Source organism: Pelodiscus sinensis, chromosome 1 (assembly GCF_049634645.1).
Source record: "Pelodiscus sinensis isolate JC-2024 chromosome 1, ASM4963464v1, whole genome shotgun sequence".
NCBI classification, from domain to species: domain Eukaryota; kingdom Metazoa; phylum Chordata; order Testudines; family Trionychidae; genus Pelodiscus; species Pelodiscus sinensis.
In genome coordinates this window covers 211,849,252-211,864,654 of record NC_134711.1, presented here as the reverse complement: position 1 = coordinate 211,864,654, position 15,403 = coordinate 211,849,252, and the positions used below count along the sequence as shown (strand labels likewise).

The window sequence follows — 15,403 nt, the reverse complement described above, 5'->3', positions numbered from 1 at the left end:
ATGAACTACTGCACCAAGAATAACAACATGAATAAATAAATGATTTCTAACCTGACCCAGACTTCTGAGCTGGTCAGACATCAGTGGTATACATACAACAGCACTTAAGAGTGCTTTCCTAGCCCTGCTCTACACTAGGGAATTATTTTGAAATAACTCCCCTTATTTCAAAATAACAAGTGGAGCATCCATACTAGAAAGACCACTATTTTGAAATAAGGGATTGGTTATTTTGAAATAATAACTCCAGTTTTCCATGAGGAGTAATGCTTCTTTTGAAATAGTTATTTCAAAATAACGGTAGTGAGAATGCTCCCCTGCTGCTATTTCAAAATAACTACTCCCCAGAGTCATTCAAAGTAATTATTCCCCAGTGCTTTCTGGGGCTGTAAGTTGAGGTAGCACATCCATATTAGGGGATCCTACTTCGGACCAATTTTAAGGCTTCCCTGTAGTGTGGACATGCTATTTCAATATAGTTATTTCAGGAGTTATTATTTCAAAATAATTTCCTAGCGTAGACATGCCCTTAGTGATGTGAAACGGGGTTGATTAATAAACATCAGAATAGTGGTTATTGGGCCTGGTTCACATTGCTTTCACTGCGGTTTTATTCCAGCACAATGTCATTGAAATCAATGGAATTACACTCATGCACAACTGGAATAACACAGAGGTGGATCAGGCCCACTGCTTTTAGAATGCTTGTTCCAGGAATAGTTTAATTTTCTCTCTAAACAACTGTCCATGAATTTTGTACCAATGCAAAACTTTTCATCGCTAGCATTTAATATTGCCCTATAAAGGCATAAAGCTTGAACAAATGTAAAATAATAGTGCTGCCTGCAAAATGCAGGTTATTTGCTGCCTTGTTGCTTCTTAGGAGTGTGCGTCTATTGATTGAAGCTTGCATTATTCAAAAGCAATTTGCAAGGTTCCTTCTAAGCTGTGTGACAGCAAGGCCCCACAGTTGCTTAATGAGTCCCACCCAACCAGGGGCTCAAGGCTCCGCGTATAGAGCTGCCTGGCTGGGGGAGGGGCACTTATGCCTCAGCTACAGCAACAGCTCCTTGCTGAGGACAGGGCAGCCTGCCTCTCCCAACTGACAGGGAGGGGACATGTCCCAACCAGCTAGAGGAGACTTGCTGCTCTGTCTTCAGCAGCGAGTTTCTCTATGTGCAGCAGCCATGAGCCCCTGGGCAGGGCTCATTAAGCAGCTGTGGGACCGTGTTTGACAACTTAAGGCATTTGTGCTGATGGCACCTGAGTTTTCAAAGAGCAGCTACAGTTCCTTTAATGTATGTGAAGCAGGGCACTCCAATAGCGAGACACCTAAAATCACTAGTCACTTTAGTTTTGTCAATTTTCAAAATTTAGAACTTATCTGTGAGGCATTACACATCCGAATTTCCTAAAGAATTCCTTAGGTCAGTGTTGCTGGTAGTCTCTATGAGCTGCTAGCATCAATAAATCTCAATAACTATAGAATAAAGAAGAATTTAAAACTCATTAATACTACATGAGACCATAGTGCATTTACATGACCTCATTCTCCACTGCTGCACACCATGTTCCATCATGTATGCTTGTAAAGCAAATATAAAATGGGCCTAAATCATCATTCACCAGGCCTTATTCACTCTGTGTAAATACATATGTATTTTATCATCCTTACTGCAGAGATTAACTCCATAATCAGCATTTAGAGATCCAGCGTCCCCTTCCATCACTTTTTTGTTTCAGAGCCAGTGACAGGCCAGAAGGAAGGCAAATTGTTTCAATTACCGTTTTTGAAACGTAAGTTGTGCTTGTGTTCATACAGCCCAGGCTCTCCTCATTGCAGCAGCCTCCACATCTGAACACATTCACACAGGGAGGCTTAAAGAACTTGTTGGTGGTTGTGCCCAGCTCTTTGGCCACTTCCACGCAGGTCTCCCTTGGCACGCACTGAGTTTTTTGCCATTCTTCATCTATGACTGCAGAAAATACAAACATTATGAACAATATTGAAAAAATAACAAAAACTGCATTCAATTAAAAAAGATGCAATCAGAGCTGAGGTAGAATCCTGGTCCCACTGAAGTTAATGGCAAACGACCCATTGACGTCAGTAGGGACAGGATCTCACTGAAAAACAAAGACATTAACAACTGATCAATGAATTTGTGTGCCTCTATTTTTGGATACCCATCTTGAGTCACTTGAAAGGAACCTCATTTACAGAAGGAGGTGCTTAGCACTTTCTTCAGATCAGGTCCTATCAAGATGTCTCAAATCGCACCCAAAATCACCAGTTATTTCTGAATATCTTGGCTCTGAGATGGCTCTGGCATTTATTTGCCATTGTTTAATTAGGACTTTGGGGCATGGATTTTGATTTTGATTACAGCAGTGTAAAACTGGAGGAACAGCCCTAGATTTGAGAGAGGTACTCCATTTAATACCAGTGTCTTGAGATCGGAATGTCACTTCAGGCTTTCTGTTGAAGTAAAAAAACAATGTGCTCTCCAAACTAAGCATTCAAGATGACACTTGCATAACAGAAATACTCTTCAAGCACACATACTCTCCCACTATTAATCACTTTTTAAAAACCGAGGTAGAGTTGTAGGGAGATTGGTCATGGAAGTAGATTTTACATTTTTTCGGTAAGCACTGAGGTCTGTGAGCATTCTGATGCATGCATTCCATATCCATGGGTCAGTTGCCAAGAAAGTGCCACCTCCACCACATACGGTAGGGAGTTCTATTTGCTCCAAAGGAAATTGTTTTTTTCAGGGACACCATTATTGCCCAGGATGGAGATGAAGACCGAAACCTTGAATTTGCCCTGGTAGTTTTGCAAACCAGTAAAGAGAGACAAGAAATGATGATCACCTATGGGCACATCTTCACTCACTGCACCAGAGATCGACGTTCTGGCATTTGATTTAGTGGGTCTAGTATAGACCCATAAATTGAACACTGAGGGAAGTTCCATCCGGTGTCCATACTCCTCACAGTCACAAGAAGTAAGGGAAGCCGATGAAGGTGTTTGCTCCCATTGGCCTCCCACAGTGGGAAAGGCACCAAGCTTGACTTAAAGTAAGCTGACTCCAGCTACATATTTTACATTACATTAAGCTGACGTATTAGGTCTACCATAGACTTGGCCTATGATTTGGACCTAGCCTTCATAAAATGCCACTACATTAAAGTAAAATACATACCATACACAGAGATCAATTTCTGATGACTAGGAAAGCGGAAGAAAAATATAAGTTAATATGTATGATTTTTGTAGGTGCTCTGTCAGATTCTGTGATGATAAAGGGCATAGTACAACATTAATAGAGTTGGCCTATAAATAATTCTGCCTTAGAAGATGGGGAAGAAAACCTAACTGGATTTTTTTACCTTACATTTCAATTATAATTTGAATTTAAATGATTTTCTCATTTGGATCCTGGTTAGGATATTTGGCAGCATGATACCTGAAGTTAGATGTTTAAAGGGAAAGGGAAAAGAAAGCTAACAGCCCCTCCAGAGGGCATACGTAAAGGACATCTGTAAGCTATTGATTTATCTGTTTACACTTGCCACTTTTTTGTTGAAAGGGTACTGTTCTTCTAATTTTATTAGCTAAGAAGTTATATTACTTTTAAGTGTTGATAAAAGCCTGTTGCCATACACTGCACCAGTGCCCCTCTCTGAACTCATCAATTGTATTATTGTGTGGACAAATGGGAGGGCTGCATATTTTCTGCAATGTTGCTATCTCACTAAAAGAGAAATGTAAAAGGTGTATTTCAAGTTTTCTATAGAAAAATCTAGCAACTCATACTAGAAATTTGTGCAATACAATGGCTGGCTCATGACAGCTAATTATGCTGCTAGGCATAATTCTTAAAGATGCATAGATAAATTCCATGGATCTCCTCTGGGCATTTTCAAACAATGATGCACTAGGATTTTGTTGTCTTAAAAATAAATTCTGCAAGTGGTGGGAACACCATTTTTAAGTATGTCAAGGTGGTAAATACCAGGAAGGAAAAAGAGCTATTTAAGCTAAAGAAAAATGTTGGCACAAGAACAAATGAGTATCTACAGGTCAGGAATACATTCTGGTTAGAAATCAGAAGAAAGTACCTAGTCACCAGAGGAAAGAGGTTCTAGAATGGCTTCCCGATAGGAATTGTGGGGGCAACAAACAAACTAGTTAGTGTTAAGACTGGGCTTAAAAAATCTGAGTGGAATTGTATGGCAGGGTTGTTTTGGTAGCACAGGACTGTTTATGGTAGTCCCGAGGGGGTCTCTGGTTTATGTTTTGTTTTCTTCACTCTCATGCTTCAGAACATCAGCCAGTCATTCCAGTGCTCAGGAAAGGATATTTTATCCCTAACAAATTCTGTTTTGTTTTTGTCTCAGATATTGCTACAGAGGAGGATAGGACACCAGATGAGGTGGATTGATGCTCAGAATTCTCTCACTCTGGTGCTTGGCTGATGGGTCTTGCTCACATACTCAGCAGCAGGAAGGAATTTTCACTAAAGAAGATCAAGGAGGTATTCCCTTGCTAGGTAGCTTCCACCCATAAAAAGTGGTGACAACCTCTCTGCTGTTGAGGTGTTTTATATCAGAACACAGCTCATAAAAGCAGTAATTCCAACATTTTCTGTCAAGTTCATTTGTTTTTGCCTGCAGGCAAATTCCAGGACTTAGCATTTTGCTGTTGGCAGTCCCCTCAGCCAGCCTTTCCAAGCCATTCCTACATGTTTACTGCTCTTGTTTTGTTGACTGGCAAATCCATTATTTCATATATCTTTTCTTTGAATTGTGATCAGAGAGCACTAAACCAACTCTGACCATAAACTAGGGAGATGTATGCAGGCTGTCGCCTAACACATTCCTTCATATGATGTCGCTTTCCTTGTTCACCAATTTCCCACTGAGGCTGGTCTATTCTAAGCATGCCTATTTATTTAACTCCTACTTGCACATTCGCTCACTGATCCTGAAGATGAAGTGGATGAGTCATGCACAACCGCACACCTACCTCTCAGTGTCTCAATGTCATAGAAAGCAGCAGCAAATCTGGTGGAGCGATGAGACGCAGACCGGGAATCTAAATGGGAGAGGCTTTTGAGCTTCAGTCTGCATTTCCACAGCTTCCAATCCTCGGAGTGAGTGATTCGAAGTAGCTCTTCCAGACTGGCAGCGTTCCTTATCAGCTGTTCTGACCGTTCCAAAGCTGACAGAGATGCTCTCTACAAGAAAAGTGAAACATCAGAAGGGCACTACGCTCGCAATGTATACAGAGTACAGAATATAAGAACAACATTTTAAAAAAACCCAACACTTTACTTAGAGTGAGGCAGCTCCAGGAATCATTGTACTTGCCCGAGTCACAAAGCTTGCTGGAATGTTATATCTCTACCACTCCCAAGGCAGAACAGTACCATGAAGGCCCAATTCAGCTTGGTGCTTGGTGTCAATATTAATACATTATGGGGAGCCATGTTCTAGAACATTACCTAGAAATGCAGGGGGGTTCTGCTGACTCAGTCTGATGTAAAGATTAGTGCCTATTTACAGAGCTGTTTCTGCTGACTCAACAGAACAAATGAATCTGAGTAGCTCTAATGCCAGGGGTTCTCAAACTGTGAATCAGGAACCCAAAGTGAGTTGCAACCAATGTTCCCTGTAAGCTGAGCGCATAGGCGGCTGTGCAGGAGAGATTCCAGTGCTGCCCAGCTGAATGGCAGAGCACTCACAACCACCCAAAGTCAGTAGTGTGTGTTTCTATTAGTGGTGCACATTTGCACTTTCCTTGCTGCACATAACAAAATTTATTCTACCCCTGGATGAAAAAAATTAGAGGGAACACTGGTTGCAACTCCATTTTAATGGGATCACCAAGGTTGGCTTACATTTGGTAGGGTCCCACACCAAAGCCACAGCTTGAGAGCTTCAGTCCTGTGTAGCTGGGCTCAAGTTACAGGACACGTTGGGCTTTAGCTTTATGCCCTTCATCCAGGGCACTAGGGCTTAGGTGGCTCAGGATTCAGTCTCCTCTTCTGGTTCATGTATTTATTTTTGTTGCCATAAGGGAGTTGTGCTGCAGGGAAGTTTGAGAACCCCTGCTCTAATTAATGTGGAGTAAAGGGTTAATATGTCTTTGAAGAACTAGGAAATTACGGATAAGGCTATAGACAGGGAGAAAGGGGAGGGAGGCTCTGCCAGAAGAAATCTTAGGAACAAACCAAACTCAGGAGAAAGCTTCATCTGAGGTTCATGGTTTGGTGAAGAGGAACCGCAGGAGGGGGAGGAGTTTTGAACAATCACCCAGGGTAGGCACAGTGCTGAGAGCCAGGTGGAGAGTTCACAACAATCTTACCTGTTTTTTCAGTAATAATTATTGGCCATATCCTGCAGACCTTACTCAATCAAAGCTCCTGTGATCACGAAGAGTACTGTTCACAAGTGAATTTACAGCTATGATTTTAACATTTAAATTGTGGGCATCCTTTACTAGTTGCATGCAAGATTTCTCTGAGTGTGTGCACACATGTGTACTGTGCTGTGAAGACACACATGGTAAAAAAATTTGCCACATGAGGAAGTGTTGCCCTCCGAGGATCATCTCTCATGACTTCTCATCAGTAAAATTTAAATTCTTATAGGTAAAAGACTATTAAGAAAATCCCAGGTTGCTGTCCGCTGCCTACGTGTTCCGCCGCTTTGCTCCCCGTCCCCCTGGTCTGCAGACCAGGGGGACGGGGAGCAAAGCAGAGCAAAGCCATGGAGCCCGAGGGCAACAGGATAGCCACGGCGCGTCTGGGCTGTCCCGCTGCCCCCGTGCTCCGCGGCTTTGCTCCGGACACCTGTGGTACAGCAGCTGGGGCGCTGCCAGTTGGTCCCGTAGCGCCGCTCTGGGCGCTACTGGACCAACCGGGCAGCACCCCAGCTGCTCTACCCCAGACGTCCTGATTCAGCCACTGCTGGTCAGTTTCAGCAGCGGTTGAATCAGGACGCCTGGGGCAGAGCAGCTTGGGTGCTGCTGGGTTGGTCCAGTAGCGCCGAGGAGCGGCGGCGCTACTGGACCAACCCAGCAGCACTCCAGCTGCTCTGCCCCAGGCGTCCCCAAGTCAGCCGCCGCTGAAACTGACCAGTGGCTGACTACAGGAAGCCCCTGCCCCGGGCTTCCTGGAATCAGCCGCTGATCAGTTTCAGCAGCAGCTGACTTGGGGATGCCTGGGGTTCTTAAGTTGAATCTGTATGTAAGTCAGAACTGGCGTCCAGATTCAGCCGCTGTTGAAACTGATCAGTTTCAGCAGCGGCTGAATCTGGACGCCAGTTCCGACTTACATACAGATTCAACTTAAGAACAAACCTACAGTCCCTATCTTGTACGTAACCCGGGGACTGCCTGTATATAAAATTGAGCAGGTAGTAAGTAGTCCAAGATTTGTATCACTACTAAGCCAGTGCTCCATATACAGTCAAGGGAACCCCATGATGTGAGAGGAAAGCAGTAAAACAACAGACTGACTACATATGGTGTTAATTATCAAAACATCTGTGGCATTTTAATTTTATTTATTTATTTTCAAGAGTACAGATGTTAGTTCGGATGTTCTGGCCAACTTTGTTTTGGGATAATTACTTTCCGACTACCTAAAATTCCCGTCTTAGTTTACTTGAAATAAATTATTCACTCTTATCCTAAGCCTATATGTAGCACTAGCAGACTTATCTGGCATTGCCTGGGTCCTCCAGGGCAGGGGGCCGGTAGTGTGGGGGGTGGGAGAGTCAGGGCAGAGCCGTGGGGATGACAGGGGGAGTGCAGGAGGGTAGGTGCGAGAGTGAGGGTTGCGGGGTAAGGAGGAGCTCGGGGCAGGGAGGCCCCATCTGCCATGAGCCTTTTCTCTCCCCCCAGTTCCCAACCCCAGCCGCTAGGGATGTTTTCTGTCTGCCCAGCCCCCCACAATGGCTGGGAGGGGCATTTTCTCTCTTCCCAGCCCTGCCTCATCCCCAAGGGTGTTTTCTTTCTCCCCAAATCCTCGAGCCAACAGGGGCATTTTCCCTCTACCCAGGCCCTCTCCCTGCCACCAGGGGTGATTTCTCTCCCCCTTGGCCCCTCTGGCTTGCCAGGGGTGTGTTCTTTCCTTCCAGTTCTCCCCAGCCATCAGGGTTATTTTCTCTCCTCCAACCCATCCCCCACCTGCCAGGGGTGATTTCTTTCTCCCAAACCCTCTCCCCCAGCCACCAGGGGTCTTTCCCCCCCCCCCCCACCCGGTGCTGCGGCTAAGGGGAAAGGTGCTACTTACCCAGAGTGCTTGGAGACAAGATGGGAGCCCCATCCCTGCTGGCCACTCCTTTGGTGGTGTGGCTGCCCCCAGTGGCCACTCTCACATTGCATCCCTCTGAATAGCAGTCCCTCCCTTTGCATGTTATGGAAAACAATCCTTTTCCCAGGGCTTCTGGTTGTCCTGGCACAACCAACCCTGACCTTGCTTTAAGATAGGAGAAGCTGCATACCAAATGTGATGGTCCTAGCTCTTACAGTTTAGGAGGAGAGCTTGAACAAATGGATTCACAGACAGATGCCTTCTGAAATAGACAGACTACTCTGTACTCTGGTCAGTGGGCTGCCATGTTTCACTGATTAGTGAAATGATTTTTGATGTAGTTTGCATTGAGTGAAGCCTCAAAAGTGTTTTTTAACCCTTCTGGAAACCTGGCCCCAAATCATAAACCTGAATCATTATCATGAATACTGAATTGCAGTGCCATTCTAGACCTCGTGATCTAGGAAAGCTGAAAGAAAAGCTGAGGAAATAATTTGTAATAAATGATTAATTCTAAGCATTGTGTCTGTTTTTCCATTTTCAAAATGTCTACTCAATCCCACACATGCTAAGAGTGTAGTACCAATAATGAAGCAGTTAGCAAATAAGTAGGTCAAGCACAATAAAACCGAATAGCATGGCAAACACCATCAAATGCCACCATGATGTCCTTTATTATTGCAATAAAACATTCCAACCCAATCAAATGTGTCTGGGGCTTTAAAACCAGACTTAAATGAAAGGGAACCACAGTCCTAACAAAAATCCAGCTGTCTAGATTCTTTGGAGATTGGGCATGTTTTCTGAGCGAGGTCCCCCCTCTGAAGCAAGTGGAATAAGAGCCAGAAAAATTAGTATGTTAATTGAAGGGATTGTAATGTGGCCATCTTAGTACTTTTGGAAGGGCTATTGTAATAAAAATTGTTTCTCTTATTTCCAGTCAGGTGACACAGGGTACGTCTAGACTGCAGGCTTTTGTCGACAAAGACTTTGTCGACAGATACTGTCGACAAAGCTTCTGTCAACAAAGAGTGTCTAGACTGCATCCAGTTTTGTCGACAAAGCAAGCCACTTTGTCGATATGAGAGTGTAGACGCAAAGGATAGTGTAGATGCAATAACGCCTTCTGTCCACAGAACTCTGTCAATAAAAGGCATTATTCCTCGTAGAATGAGGTTTACCGTCATCAACAAAACTGCCGAGTTCTGTCAACCTTATGTCGACAGAACTCGGCGGTGGTGTAGATGCAGGTATAGTTTTGTTGACAAAAGTCCATTTTTGTCGACAAAACCCTGTAGTCTAAACACGCCCTTAGTATATACATTGCTATTCATAATTTAAGAGCATTCAGAAATAAAAACTTTTAAAAAGAAACAATGCGAAAAATGCAGCAATCCTCTTGATTATCCAGAGTCCTGTGAATTCTGAGGTACAAGAGATTTTACAGGATTGTGCACTGTTCCTTGCAGCAGAGAAGAAATGAATATTGTTTGATACTAAGATGGTCCAAGTACATACATATATAGTCAAAGAAATTGTTCTAAAATGACACCATCCAGAGAAATACAAAAACTCAAATACTTTCAAGTAATATTACATGTTAAGTGTCATATGGTTGCCTGGTGTTCTAAAACATGCACAAGAGGACGAGAGCCTGCCTGCTCATGGCTACAAATCTACAACACACAACACATATTACACACACACACAGGCTGCAAGGCCTTATCTTCAAACGGTGCAGCTATGCCATTTTTAGACACGAAAAAATATGGAAAAGCTGCCCAGAAGATAGGTGTGGTAGAATTCCCAAGTCTACCTCCTGCTTGATGTTCAAATGTCTTTTCTTCCCTGCACCACAGCTTCCCTTGAAAGAGAAGGGCAGCACTCACTGCACAGACAAAGGTGTGTGGGGGGGAAGGGGAGCGCTGTAAAGAGTGCTGATTATCAAGAGGCTGATCCTGCACCATTGAGGTCAATGGGAGCTTTGTCACTGACATAGGATCAAGTTCCAAATGCTTGGGAAAGGAGGGGAGCTCCCCTCTGCATTTTCTCTGCTATCTCTGACTTGCAATATTGAAAGAACACCTCCCTCTCACCTCTCGCTGCCCTGATACCATCCCTTTTGCATTCTTTTCATGTTCCAGACATAGCTTCTTCCACAGGTCCATAGCCTAGTCTGTCCCAGACACCCCATCTTGATCTTCTTTCATATCAATCAGCTCTGCAAGCCCCTCTGGTCGGCCCCTTCCATCTCACACTGCTCTGATGCACACTGTGTTTTCTAGTTCTGTGTCAGGCACTTCTTCTACCAAGGCTCTGCTGTTGGCATTAGTCTGGTGGGGGTCTGATCAGACCTACCTATGGTCAATCTCTGGTGGTTTGATCAGGCCGGAGGATTTTGGTGCTGTGGGGTCTCTCATTCACTGCCATCCCCTTTTCTTAAAGTCAGTCCAGAAGGATGTGGGAATATCTGTCATTTCCTTTGTTGTTATTATTTGTATTGTGACAGTACCTACTCATGGACTGTTGTCCCATTGTGCTAGGCTCTGTACACACAGCTAATGAAAACACTATCCATCCCTCAAAAAGCTTACCATCTCCAGTGATTTGGGGAGAACCTAATCATGATAGACTCATACACATGACCCCAAAGAGAACAAAATCACATTTCAAGCTGTTTCATGGTAAAATCTATTAAGTTTTGCAGTGTTCCTATACCAAAAAACACACACTACAAATGATAAAACACAAACATTATGGCCTGCATTCAGAGGTTCTGCAGCAAGATATCAATAACAAATATCAAACAAAAGTCTTATGTTTCCATAACTGATTCCAGATCCTTTGGTTTACCATTATTTTTAATACTATTTTTTGAACTGTAAGAATAAATTCCATACCAGAAGGTAATAGTCATATTTGTACTTGTGTCAAGTTGTATGTTTTTTCATAACACTGAGCTCTCACATTTTCCAAAGCTATCCTTCAAAAACAAGAGGAAAATCTGTTTTCCTGCACTGGACTACGAACAATTTCACAAGACATCAAGAAATGATTCCTCAAATCAACTTTGGGATGTTTAGATAATTATGACATTTGTATTTTCAGAAGAAGCCATAAAGGTCTAACGTCTATCTTCTTTCTAATAATTTGAGATGTATGCAGAATCATAAAACCCCCTGAAATAAGTAACACCAGAATGTAAAAGGAGATAGTGTGAACAAAGGTCTTTCCAACTTGATTTACAAATGCAAGGCTAGGTCTTCATCACGTATGAATTAGGCATAGCTCCAGATGAGGAATTAGTCCACAGACCATGCAGTACATCTATAAAGTACAAACGCAGGCTTGTCCTGAGATTGGACTTTAGTGACAAAACAATCAACCACATGAAATAAATATCAGTAACACCTTCTTCCTTGTGTAAGCCTATGATTCCTTCCCAAGGACTGCTCAGCTCTCAATCTACAGCTTAACTTCCCACAGGACTGTCTACATGACTAAGGCTATGTGTAGACTGCAGCCTTCTTTCGAAAGAAGCTTTTCCGGAAGAGAACTTCCGAAAAAACTTCTTCCAAAAGAGAGCATATCTACACAGCAAAAGCGCATTGAAAAAGTGATTTGATTTTTTGAAAGATTGTGTCCACACTGAATGGACACTATCTCGTATTTAAGCTGTGATTACCATGGCACCTGTGCTTTTTCCTCTTTCCTCTTCTTTCGAAAGAACTCCCTGTTCCCCGTCCACACATGCCTTTTTCTGAAAGAGCTCTTTCGGAAAAAGGCTTCTTCCTCATAGAAAGAGGTTTATCAATATCAGAAAAATCCTTCTGTTCATTCAATTTTCTTTCAGAAGAAGGCGATTGCAGTGTGGACATAAGGGAAGTTTTTTCAGAAAAACATCCTTTTTTCCAAAAAAACCTCTGCAGTGTAGACATACCCGAAATCAGCAGAACCCACCTAACACTTTCCCAGCAACATAAACATCTGCTGAGAAAGTGGGGTGCTTAAGACTAATAAACTGCTGGCCTGTTACAGAAGGACTTTGCACTTTTGATTTGTTTGGACCATTCAGTATCTCATGCAGGAATTTTGCATGCATGGGCAAAGTAATAAAAAAAGAAAGATATACTCAGGTCTTAAATTTATGTGAGGATATGTAAAAAACCTAGTATATCTTCAAATCAAAAGCCACTTTTTTCAATGACTGCAACAGTCAGCCTCTTCACTTAAGGAAATGTATCTATTGGGAAGCATATCCAGTGCAGAATGACAGAAAACATGATAAAACTAAGGTTGCATTTTGATTAATTTGATGATGCTCCCTCTTTTACCTTTACCATATATAGTCAAATATGTTCAAATGCAAAAAAGGTCCCACAAAAAGCTTATTTAACTGATAAAATCATCTCCCTGAAGTTCTACCCACACCATCTTCACACATAAGCAACTATTCCCATGCTTTCCAGAATCAGGGAATTGGGTGCTGTTCTAATGAGCACTATATAAATAGCAATAGGGTATGTCTACACTACAGAGTTAGTTCGAACTAACGGATGTTAGTTTGAACAAACTTTCATAGGCGCTACACTAGCGCTCCGCTAGTTCGAACTTAATTCGAACTAGCGGAGCGCTTAGTTCGAACTAGGAAAACCTCATTTTACGAGGATTAAGCCTAGTTCGAACTAGCTAGTTTGAATTAAGGGATGTGTAGCCCCTTAATTTGAACTAGTGGGAGGCTAGCTCTCCCCAGGTTTCCCTGGTGGCCACTCTGGCCAACACCAGGGAAACTCTATTGCCCCCCTCCCGTCCCCGGACCCCTTAAAGGGGCACGGGCTGGCTACGGTGCCTGTGCCAGGTGCAAGCCTGCCAGCACCCAGACATCAGACCCTGCACCTGGCACGGCTCGAGCCAGCCACCCGATGCCCCCCAGCCCTCCCCCTCGTCCCGGGACCAGGCTGGCGGCTCCCGGGAGCTTGCCTGGGACCGCAAGAAGTGGGCACCCACCTGGGCTAGTGCGGACATCATGGACCTCGTCCACGATCTCCGCACTAGGCACAGGAAAGTGGCCGTCTAGGGCAGGAGAGCTGCCAGCCTGGCCACCCAGGAGCAGGTGTGCATGAAAATCAAGGGGGTCCACTGAGACCCCCGACCCTGAGCCCTGAGCTTACAATGGCCGTCCTGGGTCAGACCAAAGGTCCATCTAGCCCAGTAGCCTGTCTGCCGACAGCGGCCAACCCTAGGGACCCTGGAGGGGATGGACCAAAGACAGTGACCAAGCCATATTTCTCGTGCCATCCCTCTCCAGCCTTCCACAAACCTTGGCCAGGGACACCACTCCTACCCCCTGGCTAATAGCACTCCATGGACCCAACCTCCATGACTTGATCTCACGTCCCTTTAAATTCTGTTCTAGTTCTAGCCTTCACAGCCTCCTGCAGCAAGGAGTTCCACAGGTTGACTCTTTGCTTTGTGAAGAAGAACTTTCTGTTACTAGTTTGAAGCCTGCTACCCATTCCTTTCCTTTGGTGTCCTCTAGTCCTTCTTTATGGGAACTAATGAAGAACTTTTATGTATGCACCCTCTCCACCCACGTCCTGCTTTTAGAGACCTCTATCCTGTCCCCCCTCCGTCTCCTCTTTTCTAAGCTGAAAAGTTCCAGTCTCTTTAGCCTCTCTTCATATGGGACCTGTTCCCAACCCCTGATCATTTTAGTTGCCCTCCCCTCTCCCACCCTCTCTCTTCCCCTCTCCCACCTCCTTTTCCCAGTCTCCCCCAGTTTTGTTCAATAAAGACAGATTCCATTTTTGAACACAATTGTCCTTTATTTTGCACATCAAGAAAAGGGGCTAGGGAAGGGTAAGTGGAAGGAGGTGAGGGAGGAATGGGGTACGAGCCCCCGATGGGGAGGACTGGGCTGGCTCTGCGGGCTTCTGGGGGTGGAAGCTCTCCTGCAGCCCCTCAATTGCCCCCTCTTCCAAGATCTGATGGCCGAGTGCTGTGATGTGCCCAGTGTGGGCACTCCAGGCACTCCAAGCCAGGACTGGTTTGCAAGCGGGGCACCCCTGAGAACTGTCTGTCCGGGGTGGGGGTCGGGTCCCTTTAAGCGCAGCCCTCGGCTAGCCTGAGACAGCATCTCCACGCTCTAAGTCCTCCTGTGATGCCCTGCCGGCACTGCTTCCGGCCATCCATAAGCCCAGTTCAGGGTCCACTTAATGTGGACATGCTAGTTCGAATTAGCAAAACGCTAATTCGAACTAGTTTTTAGTTCTAGATGCGTTAGTTCGAATTAGCTTAGTTCGAATTAACTAATTCGAACTAAGTTAGTTCGAATTAGTGCTATAGTGTAGACGTACCCATAGAAAGCTAAGCTATCATGCCTATGTCTCAGGCCAAGAAAGAGGATAATAATATTGCACTGTTTTATGGAGCATTGATATAGTTTCTCAGTGGTTATGCTATAAAGAGAAGCCAACTGTTATACCTCCGCAAGAAAAGATTCTGCATACCACAGAGTGGAGCTCTTGTTAATACCATGTTACATGTATTTTAAAATAAGCTTGAATTAAATCTCTGTGTAACATTAATCAGTTTATCCTGGGACAGTGCTTCTCACAATGTAGCATGGGCATCTGGACAGTTTGGAACATTACAGCTGACTTTTGAAAAGGGACAAAAAAATTGGATATGAATTTCTTCACCAGGGTAAAGTAGGAATACAGTTAAATTCACGAGAAGTCATGTGGAAAGTGGTGAGACGAAATATTCCCAATTTTTCTAGTTAGAAGTTATCTGTCGAGTAGCTTCCAGTACTGCTTGAATGCTATACTCAGAATTACAGCTGATCTAGACTTTAAAATAATGTGCGAATGAATCACCACAACACTGAAATGGCCAGTTACTTGGGTACCGCAGGTCTTTGTGTGGTGTATATGAAAGTAACTTAGTTTCTGTTCATAGCCATTCCTTCACCTATATCTAAGAATTATACCTATTAATCAATAGCCATTATGGGCCCAGTCTTCAGGGACATGGAGCATTGGTATTGCCCATCAGCCTCCACTGGAACTGTG

General features: G+C 44.1%; 1 protein-coding gene across 1 annotated transcript in view; it reads right to left on the bottom strand.

Annotated features, from left to right (window-relative positions):
- VEGFD (vascular endothelial growth factor D) overlaps positions 1 to 15,403 on the bottom strand; it is a 40,957-nt gene that overhangs the window by 11,237 nt on the left and 14,317 nt on the right. Inside the window, exons 2-3 of the mRNA XM_014573467.3 lie at positions 5,036 to 5,246; positions 1,786 to 1,976 (exon numbers count right to left, since the gene is read on the bottom strand). Coding sequence (XP_014428953.1) covers positions 1,786 to 1,976; positions 5,036 to 5,246 — 402 coding nt within the window. The remainder of the gene's footprint in view (positions 1 to 1,785; positions 1,977 to 5,035; positions 5,247 to 15,403) is intronic.